We start from the raw sequence: 15,032 nt of genomic DNA on the forward strand, positions 1-15,032 counted from the left end.
AAGGGGACTCAAAGGTTAGGAGTGGAAGCATCACATGACGAACATGTAAGTAATGTAATATACAGGTACAGTGTAATATAATGGCTGAGTTTGTAACCTAATATCTGGTTCTAAAACATGAAAGAGAATGTAGTTCTTCATGCTGAAATGATGCTGATGCTGGGACAAAGGCATGCCATAAAGTCACAACAGATTTGGGTTCTGACTTGAGTATCAACTCAAGTGTGTACAGTGAATAAAAACCTGCTCAGGCAGGTAGGCAAGCTCGGGGAATTCTGAAAGAGACAAATGCAACAAAAGAACGTGGGACATTCCTACTATTGACTGAATGCTCCCCTCCTCTAGCTCGCTCCTTGTTTTGTCTACCGGTTTCTTAACAAATTCAACATGTCTGACAGTAATTCTGACAGAATTCCTCAGAGATGAAAAAAATGGAGATAGTCAGGGTGCTTAGACAATACTGTACAGCCAGAGAGATGTCGCATGGTCATGGTATAATGTCAAGTAACCGTGGTATTCAAGTAGTGTGACCCTTAAGGCTAAGTAAGGCCACCAACTCATGAACTTTGACCTCTCTAAAGTAGGACCCACTTAGTCAAGTCTGATATGATCTGACTCCTCAGCAGATGATTTTTCTCTTTGATGTCTGCAGAGGTAGCCATGTTAGCTCTCAAGTCCTGCCCCAAATTATACATGCTAGGCAGTGCAATGATATGAAAAGCAAGTACTTAGCACTTAATAGCCACAATTGATATGACAATGACAAAAATATTTAAATTATTTATTTAAGTCTTATTTAGTTGACTCAAATGAATATGAGTTCTACCTTCTAGGTCAGCATAATCCTGTCTGTCCACCAGAAAAGCCATGTGTAAATTAGTAATGTGAGACAAGACCAAGGTTTAAATCTTTAAATGCCCAGACAGGATATTCCCAAGATGAGTAAAGCCAAATGCCAAATGACTTGTACAACCATGGGAACTACACTCTATACCTGCTGTTAGCTGCTGTATGTTGGTGTATATCATACTCTATGTGAAACAAACACTAATCCTCACTGTGCCTGTTTGTTTGCCTTGAGTAGAAAAGTGTACAGTAGTGCTCATCACCTCAGTGACTGTAACCCTGTTCACAATAAGGACAGGACTATAGAAAAACCTTAAAAGACAACATCATGTAAAAAATGACTCGACATTTTCCATAACCGCACAACAGCATTGAATACTAGTGCAAAAAAATCTGAATCAGGCTTAATTGATGCTATATCCTGCAGTGAAAGTGATCTGCAGGGATTCTTCCTCACTGTCTTTGTTTCAGGAAAAGATCAATTTCACATTGTGATGGTGTGAAACAGCTTCAAGTTCACTGCACTGACCTGCTGACCTGAAATCACCTATAACTAAGACTGCAGTAAGCATAAAGCTATATCATTCAAAATGTATGTAATATATATATACTGAGGATCAATCAAGTTAACCTTACTCTGCCTCCCTCTGTATGGTGATTGACTCTCACTCTGCTCATCTTGATGCCGCTCTTGTTTGGCTTTACTCTTCTTAGGATGACGTGTGTTTTCAGCACCTGACAGAAAGCATTGTCCACTTCTGTCCTTTACCAGTAATTTGCCACCCAATTACAATAATCCTTTTGGTGACCCCTGATGACCTTTGGTGACCCACAGTACTGGTTAAAATAACCTAAACCACTTGACATGAAGATTAAAGCTGTGAGGAATGACAAGTATGTTTGAAACATGCGCGCATACACATGGAGGAAAGTGCACACACACAAACCACTAACAGGACGGTGACAGCCTTTTGTTATGAGCAGTGTGCCTGTCAGAGGAAAAAACAACATTATGATGAGAGGATTAGAAGACTATTGTGAAATTCTAAGTGCTGCTGGAAAACCAGCTGGTTTTATTACACAGAAACAATACCTGAGGACATTTTGGCAAAGTAGAACTTTCAATTGGTAAAAGACTTCTGCAACAGATGCAAAACACAGCTCGTGCAGTTTGTAACTACTTGCTTGTAAATGCGAGGTGAACAACAGGGTGGACAAACAGTATGTGAGGCAGAGGGCAACAGTGAAACAGCTTATCTCTTCTAATGCTTCTATACACACTTACCTCAAAATAAACAAGCACATACAGGAACTTTTGGACAAATGTTGGACAAGTGTTGTTTTATGTATATCATGTGTCTAGCTATAAATATGCCCCACTCTGACACAGAGACTGATGATCAGTATCCTGCTGATTGACAAAAACCCTTCATGACAAAATGATCGTCTCACTTTCCAATTTGTTATTGAATCACGCACACACAAAGGATAAACTCAAAGACTATCGCTGCAGGGGAAATATTAAGGGATTAACTGATTGTGAGGATCAAAGATCCCATCAAACGGTTTAGTGTGTTTCACTTGAGCAAGCACAAAGGAAAAGGTGATGATGAAACAAGTGGCTGAGAAACATGGGCGATGTTACAGAAAGAAAGGAAGCATCAAATGTAGTGAAAAAGAATGTATACTGAGATATGTATGATGTTACCGTAAAGATGTCAGGGCTTCTGTATTTGTTTGCAATAAGTTGAAACTGCTTATAGTGATCACGTCTGTCCGGGTCAAATTGATCACTATAAGCAGATGATTATTATAACTGAATCTTTTTTTCATGCAGATTACCATCTAATTGACATTTGGATATTAAATACGTGATTATAAAGTAATGAAACGATAAAGTAATGAAACGGACAGCTGCTTCCTACGCTTGTTGTTTCACTGCTGCATCTTGTTTGCTCGTTTTTGGCAGTTCGAGGAGAGTATGATTTTCATTGAGAGAAAATTTCTTTTTCCTGTCATGATTTCCATGTGCAGCACCAGCCTCAGGTAACCAGCTGGAAGCAGACGGGTTACTGCAAAGCAATAATGGTGCCACAGCCGCTAAGAACAGATCATACTTGTATCATGGAAGTAAAAGAATTTTTTTTTTTTTAACCATAGTTTTAATTTTTTTTCCATATGTTATGTTTGAAAAGACCCAAAATGAACACTGTAAGTAGACTACTTCACTACTTTTTTCCCCCCAAACTTTTTGATCCATATAAGCGATTGATCACTATAACTGTGATCACTATATGCAGTTTCCAACATATATTGTAAAGTTGTTCATGTCATTTCTTTCACCCTCCGAACATACAGAGGACATGTGTGTGCAGGCAGTGTGCTTACACACAGTCAAATGTCAAAAACAAACACTTCAGGAAAAGGGCTGACGTGCATGAGTGCAGGCATGTCATGGTTTGTTTGTGAGGTGATTTTTAAACTTTATCCTCACCTGTCACTTTTGGAACAACCAGATGTCACAGTGGCGGGATCCATGGTGACATCACCACCGCTCCCCTGTACTACTGGCTGGTGTGCTCCGCCTCTCTGCTGGCTGCGCCTCCTGGATCTGATCTAAAAGAGGGGACACGGAGGAAGTGAAGGAAATTGAATAAGAGTGAAAATAGACACCTGTCTGACCATAAACCAGATGATTGGCTGCTCCATCATAGTGAAGTGGTGTGTCTCGTCTTGGCTACTGAGCCACATTCCCCAACCCTGTCATGTTTTAATCAGCTGTTGGACTGGCCCAGTGTGTGTGTGTGTGTGTGTGTGTGTGTGTGTGTGTGTGTGTGTGTGTGTATGCATGCATGCATGCATGGAAGGTTGTGGTCCTGGCTACACGTTAAGAGGTTTTCTTCCAATCCAACTCACCTTCCTTACAAAGGACATATCTATTTTACATTATGTGTGGACATTCCAGTCCTGGCCTCTAAAAGGTGTTTCAGAAAAATCTAACTGGTATTAACATACGATATAGAAGAAAATAAAGTTTAAAAAAACAAATATTCAGACATGCCGCAACAAAAATTAGGAAGCTAAAGAGGAAGAGAGTTATGGCTTTTTGTTCAAGATAATTAAGAGACAAATCTGAATAAGATGACGGATGGAGGAATGAGTTAAAACAGTGTGACAAAGAAGATGAGGACAAAAGAGCAGGAAATATTTGGACTAAAATGTGGACCATCTTTTCCCAAACCAGACCTCGAGGGCTGTCAAACATTGTCATCATTTAGACAAAATGCTACAATATGTATTATTACCCCAAGAAAAGGTGGGGTAAACTATTTTCTCTACGACATAAACAGAAGTATTCTGGGACACAGGAGAGACCTTTGTAAAGAGCAACATTGCCAAGGTGATCACAGGAACCAACATATGAGACAGATACTATTTCTATTATCTTCTATTAATATTTTGATGGTTTCAAAATATATAAATATAGTCTGCTGTATTTCTAAACTGCAAAAAAACCTAAGCTATATTTCCTGAACTTACAGGAATCCTGAGTGACAGAGTGAGAGAATACTTATCAACTCCCCTGAGAGTGGTCCAACAGAATTAGCTAAGTAAATCAATTTTTTCATTTTTTCTATCTTTTTCGCTCCAGGCTGGTGATTCCCAATGATAGGCTATGATATTAAAACTATGAAGGCCTTCCCTCTGTTAAAGCCAGCCCTCTGCTACCCTGCAGGCTTTCACAACACACAGCACTTCAATATTCAGGAAAATCTTTTTCCAAAATATTATGAAAACTCAACACAGTAAGGACAGAGATAAGCCCTGTTGTCTCAAAAGTGTTTTACATCAGATGCCAACTTACTGAGCCTTGCTGCCCAGTCTGGTTTGAGCAGAAGGATTTGGTATCTAAATGGAGTTGTTGAGACTCGGCTCGTCAGACACTCGGTTCTTTGTTAGAGGCTTTCAGAATGCTGGCTCTCTGTGGATCCTGATCTGTTGAATGTTAAAGAATGCCCAATACTGTTTAGACAAGAACATTTGAGACAGTCTCCAAATGGCAGGCAATAGGGATGAATGTTCCTGAGAATTGTTGTTGAGGTGAAAAACCGCAGCACACAGAGATTGTGGGAACACCCACCTGTAACTGCATTATATATACACTGTCATTGTTTAGCTACGAGTTAACATTAAGAGCTTAGTTTCAACAGCACAATCACAACAACCAGTGCTGAGAAGAGTTTCCAAGCGTACCTGCTATTTTTGTTCTTATATGGACAGTGGTGCTATGTGCATAAGTGCTAGGTTGGGTGAAATTTTATTAAGAGGATGTGATGACTAATCATTATCCTCTCAGCCAGTAACCAAACAGCTGTGCCAATGACAAATGAGACTCACCAAATAGAGAGAAGAGACCAGTCCAGCACCTCCAAAAGGAAGGATAATATTGTCTGGATGTTTAAGTTATTTATAAAATTGCATCAGCTCAACGATATTACAGTCATATTTTTTCTGCACGGCATCATATCCTAATTGAAAATGCATTTTCAAAAACTGAAACTGAAATGCCTCTTCTGCCAGCCAGGTTGGATAGTGATAGAAGAACAAAGTTTGCCTGAAGGGAGTAAGGAAAATCAATAAGAGCAGAGATTAAGCAAATGTCTATTGAAGAGCAATATATATGCTAAATACTTCCTGTCAAATGGACTGCCATGATTTCATTCTGTAGGTCCAAAAATTAAAAACAAGTCTATATCCTTTTTGACTTCAGGTACTGACCAAAGCATTGCACTGATACTTAGTTTGCTCCATTCCTTAGTTAGACAGCACAAGCAATAGTTACTATTGCTTAGTCATAGTTACTATTGTTAGTCACTGTACTACCAAATCAAGCTTTACCTGAACTTGTGGTAGTGAAGCTGACGTCCGACTCCTGAAAACTCGTCCAGGTGCAGGACTACGCTGTCTGGGCCTTGCTTGTGTTTGTGAACTCCTCACTTCAACCCTCTGTCGACCCATTGGGTCCAAAAGGTACCGCTGGGCCAGATGCAACACCCGTGTCAGTACACTTTTAGCCCCGGTGACTGGTAAGTCTGTTGAAAGAACAATATAATAAATAAATCCTCCTTAGATTTAATTCTGTGATAATTCTCAACCGGAAATCATTCATGGTTTTCTTTTTGTGTTTCAAGGCCCTATAATGTAGAAAATGTCATTGAAGGTGGTCTGAAAATGCAAATACTCCACCTTGTTCTAATCATGCTCCCATTCTGCAGACATGCAGAACCTGAGCACCACTCCATTACAAATCCTGGGAACAACCCTGAGATGATACTGTATGTGGTGCATATTGGAGTAACAAAATAAGTTATCATTCCTTTACAGGCATACCCCTACTGGATTGCCTTTGTGCATGTATGTGTGTTTTGGTGTGCGAATGTGTCCTTACACAAATGAATGTTATCAGTGGCTCACCATATTTACTCAGGGGGCAGAATCTGCCTGCTTAGGCAAGCTGTGAACACAAAGACCCACTTATACAGAGTACTGTCCATGTTTGTGTGCAAGCACATGCATGCATACTACACAGACACAGATAGTGAAGCTGTATCTTATGTTTAATAACACAAGGAGAGATTCACACAGTTTGTTGTTTATGATGCATTGTGTACTGAAAAGAAAAAAGCTGATTTGCATATGAAAAAGTTATTTCAACACTGATTTTGCGATGTAACATTCTCTGCCATCTCCTGGAGTCATAAGAGTAACTTTATTATATTACATTATACTAGAACTGCAACAATTCCTCAATTAATCGGGAAAGTACCAAATTTGCTGAGAATTTGCTGCTTTTCCTTGTCTTCCATTATAGTAAATTGTATATTTTGGGGTTTTGGACTGGTGGTCAGACAGAGAAGACATCACATTGGGCTCTAGGAAATTGTGAGGTTTTATAGATCAAATGTAAAAGAAATAATTACAAAGTAATTGTAAAGTTGGTCGATGATGAAAGTAATCGTTAGCCCTACATTATACAGTAGTATTTGGCTTTTTTAAATACTTTTTTGATTCATTTGTTTGTTTTTGTTTTTACCTAAATGTAATCCCAGACCCATATTTCCCAACAGGACAAGATAAGGTACTGTTTACAACCAGTTCTTTGGAATAATTATGCCTTGTGTGTGCTGTGTTTCAAAAACTGTCAGCACATGGAACTTAGTTTGCTAATGACACTGCAGGTAACAGAAGAGAGCTGTGAGTTTAGAAATCTTCCCTTTTAGAACACAGCCTGAAAAAACATGTACAAAATTACGGATCAAAGAGGGATTTTCACTTAACTGACTTACATGGTTTAAGAATGTTCTGATTGGAAACAGTGCTACTGGAATCAATTTCTCAACGCAACAGCTTTATTTGGCAAGAGAGCAATAGTTGTGGTCTGACAAAAAAATTCTTTGACTTAAGGCACCTTTGCACAAAGTATACAGTATGTTAAGTGAGGGCTGATTGACTGTAATGGCACTTGTTGTATAATGGGGCTGCACTTGCCTCTGATAAATGTATTTTTCAAGGTCTTAAGTCTTTAAATTATCTGATGACAAGCAGCTCAGTTAAAATGTTAGCAAGGATTGTTCTTGTAACAGAATTGCGATTTAATGGCATTATTAGGCAGGCCTGTTCTTGTAAGAGAGTTCAGCTTTTATTAATGTTAACCTTTGCCTAGGACTCTCACCTCTGTTGAACCTGCTGAATTGATAGTGATTTAGTGCCACTGGCGTCTTTCTTCTTGTACTAGTTGGGACTATTCACCAGTCAGGCTAAGATATATAGATGTGAATTGTCTGGACCTGTTGCATAGAGTAAAAAGATAGATGTTGAAATTGTATACACACACATACAGGCACACAACAGACACTCACCTTTCTCAGTTGTCTTTTCTCCTTCTGATGGTGCTGATACATTGTCTTTTTCCTTCCTTTCTTGGCTGACTTGGCTGGGCACTCCGACTGTCTGCTTTTCGCACTGTTCTGAAAGAGAACACCCTAATTCAACACACAGTACTGTGGTTTACACTATTGGGTGCGTAGGACCAATATCTCAATTAGAGCTGGGATCTGTTTGTGTTCTTTTGTGTCTGTGCGACTCAGTTTTAATGACAGCTGCACTGTACATCCACAGCCCACCACATCTACCAGGAAGTAGCTTGGTGACTTCATACCTGTGCTAGCTAAGTTAACACGTGAACAGAATACTTTGTTCAGCAATTCTCTTGAGGGTACCCTGTTGATTTTCATGTGAGCAAACTAAAGTTATGTTTCTGTTCAGTGTTAGTAACCAAAATATACTGTGTTTATTCTTGAGGTCTAACAAACACATTGAATACATTTCCTCCCTCATAAAACTTTGCAAAGCAGATTTTTTGAACATTTTGAAACCGGCATTGTTTACATCCTTGTTTACAAGCTAGCCATCTTCTTCTACATAGCGTTTGCTGGCACATTGCTGTGTATCTTGGCACATTACCGCTACCTTTTGATCCGTGAAATAATTAGAGACCATTGGCAGTAATGTGTATCGCACCAACATGTACATCTGCAAAAAACAAAACAAAACAAAACAAAACAAACAAAGAAAAAAACAGGGAACCACTATTTAAAAAACTGCTACTAGAGGTCAAAACATTCCACAGCTACAAAGAACTGAAGCTACAAAGAACTGAAGACTTAGTTTCTTTATCTCCAATCATGCAAACAGTAGCACAGGTACATTTTTAAACAAACATATGTGCAGATAGGTATGTCAAACATACAGTACATGTTACCACTGACAAGGTGCCAGTGACTGCAGTAACATAGACAGTGATACAGGTTTATACACACAGAATGTGGAAAAATATACAGTACCAGACAAAAGTTTGGACATACTTTCTCATTCAGGGGAATAGGAAGGTGTGTCAGAACTTTTGACTTTCTTGAAATAATGTACTTTCAACATTATTGCAAGAAACAAGTTAAAAGGTCTTTTCAAAACCCTTTAGCTTTGATCAGTTGATCAAAACACTTTGTAACTGTGTGCAGAAGTGGCCACCTTGGTCTCTAAACATCTCTTTGGCTTACTTAATGGAAGTTTGGCATTTTGGGAAACTTATTCACTTTCTTGCTGAAAGTTAGATGAAAAGAGACTTAGGCCACTCTCATGTCCATATGGTAAATATAAAGCTACCACCAGCAGCTAGTTAGCTTAGCTTAACACAAAGACACAAACCAGGGGAAACAGCTAGCCTGTATCTGTTGAAAACTATCAAAATCTGCTTACCAGCATGTCTAAAGCTCACTAATTAACACGTTATATCTTGTTTGTTTATTAGTACAGCCCCAAGTGTAAACAACACACTGTACTTTCACAGAGGGGTTCGGTGCCAGACTATTTCATGGCTGGGCACACTAACTTTCTGGGGTCTTGGCAGGTTGCCTGGCAACCTCATGATGATGACAAACCTCCAGGAGGTTACTGGGTCCGGCTAATTAGCTAATTAGTGAGATAATTAAAGACATTAATGGTGCTGGCAGGGCTGAGCTGTGATTGATTCTAATTTTTTATCTTTGAACGATGTGTAAAACCTCTACATTTAGTACATATACGTTTACACATACAAAGGTTATTGTAAGTCAGAAAGTAATGTCTTGAGTCAGTAAAACTATTAAGCCTTTGCTATCTGTGTTTGTCAAGTCAGATCAAGTCAGAGCTTTTTAAAAAATAAATGATTTGTTTTAGTTCAGTGTTAGTAATTATCATTCATCCTTTCACTTGGCCAAAGTAAGGCTGAGATAGAAGTTAGTGTGTGTTTGTGTCATGTGGGAGGGTAGAGGTGATGTTGACTTCTAATTTGTAACAGTGTTTATCAGTGTTTTAACACAAGTTTAAAAGGATAAGGCTTCTGCCAGACAGGAAGAGCCAATGATAAAGTGGAGTGTCTCCCGGCCTAATGCGAGGTCCTGAGCAGAGTTATCTTTGATGTTAAAACAACTCCATTTCCCACACACACCCTCCCCACCTCTTATAGCCCATGGCTCTGTCCCTCTGCCTCATGTCTCTCTCTCCTTCCTTCTCTCCCTCGGATCTATCTCAATCACTGTCAGACATTTGTTAAGGAGAGGTTACCTTCCACAGCCGAATGCCAACTTCAAAACACTGACGTGTTGCAGCACGTCTCCTGTTAGCCACCCAAGGACAAACTAGATGAGAACATATGGCATTAGCTCATCCACTCTTTAAAATTAAATTAGGTCAGGAAATTAGTCAAGTATTGTATGTCTGACATATGTTGACTCTGCACATGTCCATGTTCAAGCCTCTTTGAGCAACCCTGCTCCTATCCTGAATGACTGAATAAAAAGGCTATATGATTATCATATAATATTACTTTCAGTACTCTGTAGTTCAACTGATGGACACACACATACACACTACAGATACATTAACACTGGTGAGCTCACCTGCACGGTTTCTGTATGACTCAGGGTTATAATGAGAAGGTCCGAATGAGTGTGAGTGTGTGATTTATTGGTGGAATGCAGCCCTGTGGAGGTTCAACTTCCCCTCCTGGAGCTGCCACACAGAAGTCTCATTCTCACATAGTTTACATGCTCTCTGGGAAACACTGCACAGCACACCAAACAAGTCCAGTATCAGATAAAACTTGGCAATTTTTTGTTAAATCTATAAATATTCTATCCATCTATGAATTTTGTATCCCTTTGCAGGGTCACAGGGGGCTTTAAGCCTATCCCAGAACTCATTAAGCAGGAGACTGGTACACCCTGGAGCCTGTGGATTTGGACCCACATTCAGAGATTCAAGTGCCATATTTCCATCTGCATTGCAGATAGTGATGACCCAAAAATTGTTTTTAAATAACATGGCAAAGTCGTCTTCTTTACTTTGAAAAGTCTAATATAGCTTTAACAAAACAAGTTGTTAAAATTCAGTATAATTCAACAGAAATAGGCTCAGGATCAAAGGAATTACTCCAAATGAATTTATCTTGGATCCTGTTCAGCCTTAATTGCTGCCATTGTAACACAACCGGTCTGGCCTTTCTACCTTTCAACTCACGTTTCTAAACAAACAATAGCTTGTTATAGTAAAGGTTATTCTATCACGCTGAATACTCAACTATGTTCACCAGCTACTCGCTAATTGTTTGCTGTTCGGTGCAGAGCAGGTAGTTTAAACAGCTGCCTGCTGTGTCTGAAAACAACACTGTGAGAAAGGTGAGAGTGAACTAAAACAGTAAAGTTGCAGTTGGACAGCTAAACAATGAGCTAAAACTCACTATAAAGCTCTTTAGAGCCGAGCCAAGCTGCAGAGTCAGGTGATGACGTATTGATGCAGGAAGATCATTTTCCTCTAAATCTCTGACAAGTTTACCTTCAAGGTGCATTCAGATTTACGAGAGACTAGTGGATAAGCGATCATGGAGCATCATTACATTAAATTTTACATTTTGATACTTTACATTACTGCATGCAGGTCACATGGTCTAACATGTGCTCTCACTCATACAGTACATGCACATACCGCACACAGTACAGTTTAGCTAATTGTAGAGAGGGTCAGGGTCGAGTTTGTGTCAGACACTCTAAGCTGCAATTGTAGATACCAGCATACATACTCATGTATATACACAAAAACACACAATATAATGAAAAAATGACATAACACAAATACCATGATGTGGTAGCTTAAAGCATTTAAAGTAAATCATAGGGTCAAAATCACAACTAACATACGTAAACAGATGAGAATGTCAGTGTCAGTGAGCTCAGCTCCGGGGTTCTCTATGACTCAGGGATATAATGAGAAGGTATGAATGACAGTGTGTTTTACTGCCCACTCTCTCCCTTTCTGTCTCTCTCTCTCTCTCAAAGTCAGTTTCAGATGACAGAGAACTCTGCTGATTCCTCAGTGTCCAGGAATTAATGCTGATGACACGCAGCCTTTTGAAGGTTGGGTTTTTGTGATTTGAAGCGTCTGCCGTCCTCTGGGAGTTGGCGGGGCAGCACACCTGTAGCTGGGATTGAATAAGCTCTAATATAAGGCTGGGCTCAGCAGATCCTTTCGCCTGGGAGCTCACTGACACTGCTCAATGGCAGCTCTGAAGTGCTGATCATTGACGGAGGGGGGAATAAAGTACACAGAAACACTAATGGACACAGAAAATATCTTGAAGGGAGGAATACAGAAGGGGAAAAAAGAGATGGAGATAAACTGACTCCTACTTTTCCTAAATTCAAAATGTAATCTGAAATGAATGTAAGACACAAGGAGAAACATGTTAGCTAGCAGCTCTCAAGACAGGAAAACCTAGCATCACAAAATGACCTGAGGGCAAACCACAGTTTGGACTGATGTCTCTATTAAGCATTTTCCGATGAGAAGAGTTCATTGTGCTCAGCTAAGGTAACATTACCTTGCAAGGCAGCTGGATTCACGAGAGATCACGACATCACAAGATCACAAGCAAATCCAACTTGTCAGGCTTCTAGTTATGCACTTGTGTCCGAACCTCCAGTGGTTTGGACCAATCAGCATCTTATGAGAAATCTTCCCTGATCTTGCAATCTCAAACACAGAGGACACCTCTGCCGGGCAAAATGAAGAACCAATTATGCTAGTTGGAGTGAATGAGAGTCAGCTAACAATTCAACTTGATTCAAATCGTACAGGACTCAGGGCTATTATATTGATTGCCATGAAATTTCGTACCAACATTCATTGTACCCTGAGGATGAATTATTACTATTGACTTTCTTTCCCTGATTTTTCCTGTGGAACCACCATGAGGTTGGCCTTTGTGGTTCTGAGTGAAATATCTTGACAACTATTGGATGGATTACCTTGAAATTAGAATACAGATATTTAAAGTCCATTGTTTTTCCACTGTAATGTGAATACATCATTAGTGTTTACATACTTGTGTAGGCTGTGGTCTACTAAACCACAGCAAGCACACAGGAAGGCTGCTGTAGAAGAAGAAAGCAGGAAATGCAGAATGTGATAGTTCTTAGTTAAAACTTTTATAGTGACTGTATGCCACCACTGTACAGCATGTGCTGTTTTCTACTTTTGTTTTTGTTCTTCGAGTCTTAATAAATTATCTATCTTATTAACAACCAAACAAGCCAATCATTAACAAGGAGGAGGAAATGTTTAAATTTGAACCTAGAGTTTACAGAACAAGCAGCATGCAATGGCTCTTATCACCAGAGCTCAGCCTGCTGTCAATCACACACCGACACGCATCTCCATCCAAATGAGACGAAAAGGAGCATTTCTGATATTTCCCCGTAGACCATTTTTTTCCTTTTAATAATGACAAACTATTAGCAGTACACTATGAAAACATGTTGACATTATGTGGTTTCAGTTGCACTTTAAGGTACCTGGAGGACAAACTAATGAGTTTCATGATCCCTTGTCTTTTCATCTAGTGCATCATCAGGTCAATGTTTCAATTTGCCCAATAATGTGATTTATGACTACTAATACCTTCAAAACTAATAATATTCCCATCAGCCACATCTATACTTAATGTTCAGTGCTAATTAGCAAATGTTAGCATGATAACAGGCTTAACTAAGATGTTGAACCAGGTAAATATTACATTGTCACTGTGAGCACGCTGTGAGCATGGCTGTAGACTCTTAGACTTGTTTTGTAATAGTTTTCTTTCAGATTTCCAGGTAAATGGTGAATAACAGTCACCTTAAATGAATACTGTAAACAAATCATCTTGTCTTGTTTTCAACTTCTTGTATGAAAAGTGAGATAGAGAGAGTTTCTTTCCTCCTTTTTTCTGTCTTCAAACACCACAAAACAATATTTGGAGGCAACAAAGATGTTAACAACAGTCGATGGAAAGACCTGCATTGTAATGTGCAGCACTATCGGGAGATTCTGTTACAACCTGAGTGAAAACAAAGGTCCAACTGGTTGTTCAAAGTGAAAACAGCACTGTGCTAAGAATCTAGAAGGGGCTTTGTTGGTGGGGATGTGTTGTTTCAGGTACTGGTGAAACGCTGTTATACAATCCAGAAGGTACAGTAACAGATCCATGAGTTTTAAGGCTTATCAGACGCCCAAACACAGCACAGCAGTTTACCACAAAGAGACAGGATTTCACTGTTCTGGAAAGTTATAAGTCATTTTAATGTTGCTTTACAGCCATCAATCAACCAACCATTTATCATGTAAACAGAAGAGATACTTTTGTTCATGTTACAGAGTAATCTATTGTACTGTGCAATGCTGTTTTTTAATTATTATTGTTGTTTTTTTTAACCACTATGATGGTTTGTTTTTATCAGCGCTTACTTTTTGTCAATGCTATGTGTCGGGAGCTGTACTGCAATTTCGCTGTCTTGAACAATGATAATAAAACTGATTCAATTCAATTCAGTGTGTGCTTACACGTATTTTGATGAATAACATCACAACAACCAAACATCACATTGTGTTGTGGGAAAGGCTGAGCCAGTTTCAGCTTTTTTGCTGCGCATCCCACTAGTTTTTTTGCCTGTGCGTCAGCACTCAACTGTCCCAGACAAATGCGTGGGCTGCGTTTTGCATGGTGCTGAAGCATTATCAGCCAAGTGCGTCAGTTTACAGCTATCAAACTAAAGGCCATAAATCTCTGGTCTTGGCAGGTCCATATCTCACAACAATGGACAATATTGAGAACTAGTCAAGTTATTTGTTATTTTAGCCTACTGGACATGACTCTGATGAACATCCAGTCCTCACATATCCTTCCTCTGCACACTGTTTGGTCACTCAACACAAAGGAAAGCTTAACCTTTTACTACTGGAACAGTATGCAGAAAGATAAAGAGCAAAGGGGAGACAAAGGAAAAAATAAAGAATTATATGAAAGACCGAGAAGTAGAAGATGAGAGAGTAAGAGGTTAGAGGGACGGGGAAAAAAAAGGTAAGTGAGAAAAGAGGAAAAGAGAAAAATGGTGCAATAATACCCAGATGTCTGGTGTAGTTAGAGATAAGCCGATAACTCGACAAAAGGAAAACAAAGATTAGCGGGACTGCCCTCAGCTAGATAATAACGTTAAACAACACACTTTAGCACACAGGCACTCTCACTGTAATGGAAGCACAAATATGTGCACACC

General features: G+C 39.3%; 1 protein-coding gene across 1 annotated transcript in view; it reads right to left on the reverse strand.

The window, feature by feature from the left end:
- The window catches only part of si:ch211-266k8.4 (rab GTPase-activating protein 1), a 61,619-nt gene that overhangs the window by 17,031 nt on the left and 29,556 nt on the right, over positions 1 to 15,032 (reverse strand). Inside the window, exons 11-13 of the mRNA XM_042411344.1 lie at positions 7,767 to 7,874; positions 5,746 to 5,939; positions 3,341 to 3,462 (exon numbers count right to left, since the gene is read on the reverse strand). Coding sequence (XP_042267278.1) covers positions 3,341 to 3,462; positions 5,746 to 5,939; positions 7,767 to 7,874 — 424 coding nt within the window. The remainder of the gene's footprint in view (positions 1 to 3,340; positions 3,463 to 5,745; positions 5,940 to 7,766; positions 7,875 to 15,032) is intronic.

This window comes from Thunnus maccoyii, chromosome 5 (genome assembly GCF_910596095.1).
Source record: "Thunnus maccoyii chromosome 5, fThuMac1.1, whole genome shotgun sequence".
Classification (NCBI taxonomy): Eukaryota; Metazoa; Chordata; class Actinopteri; order Scombriformes; family Scombridae; genus Thunnus; species Thunnus maccoyii.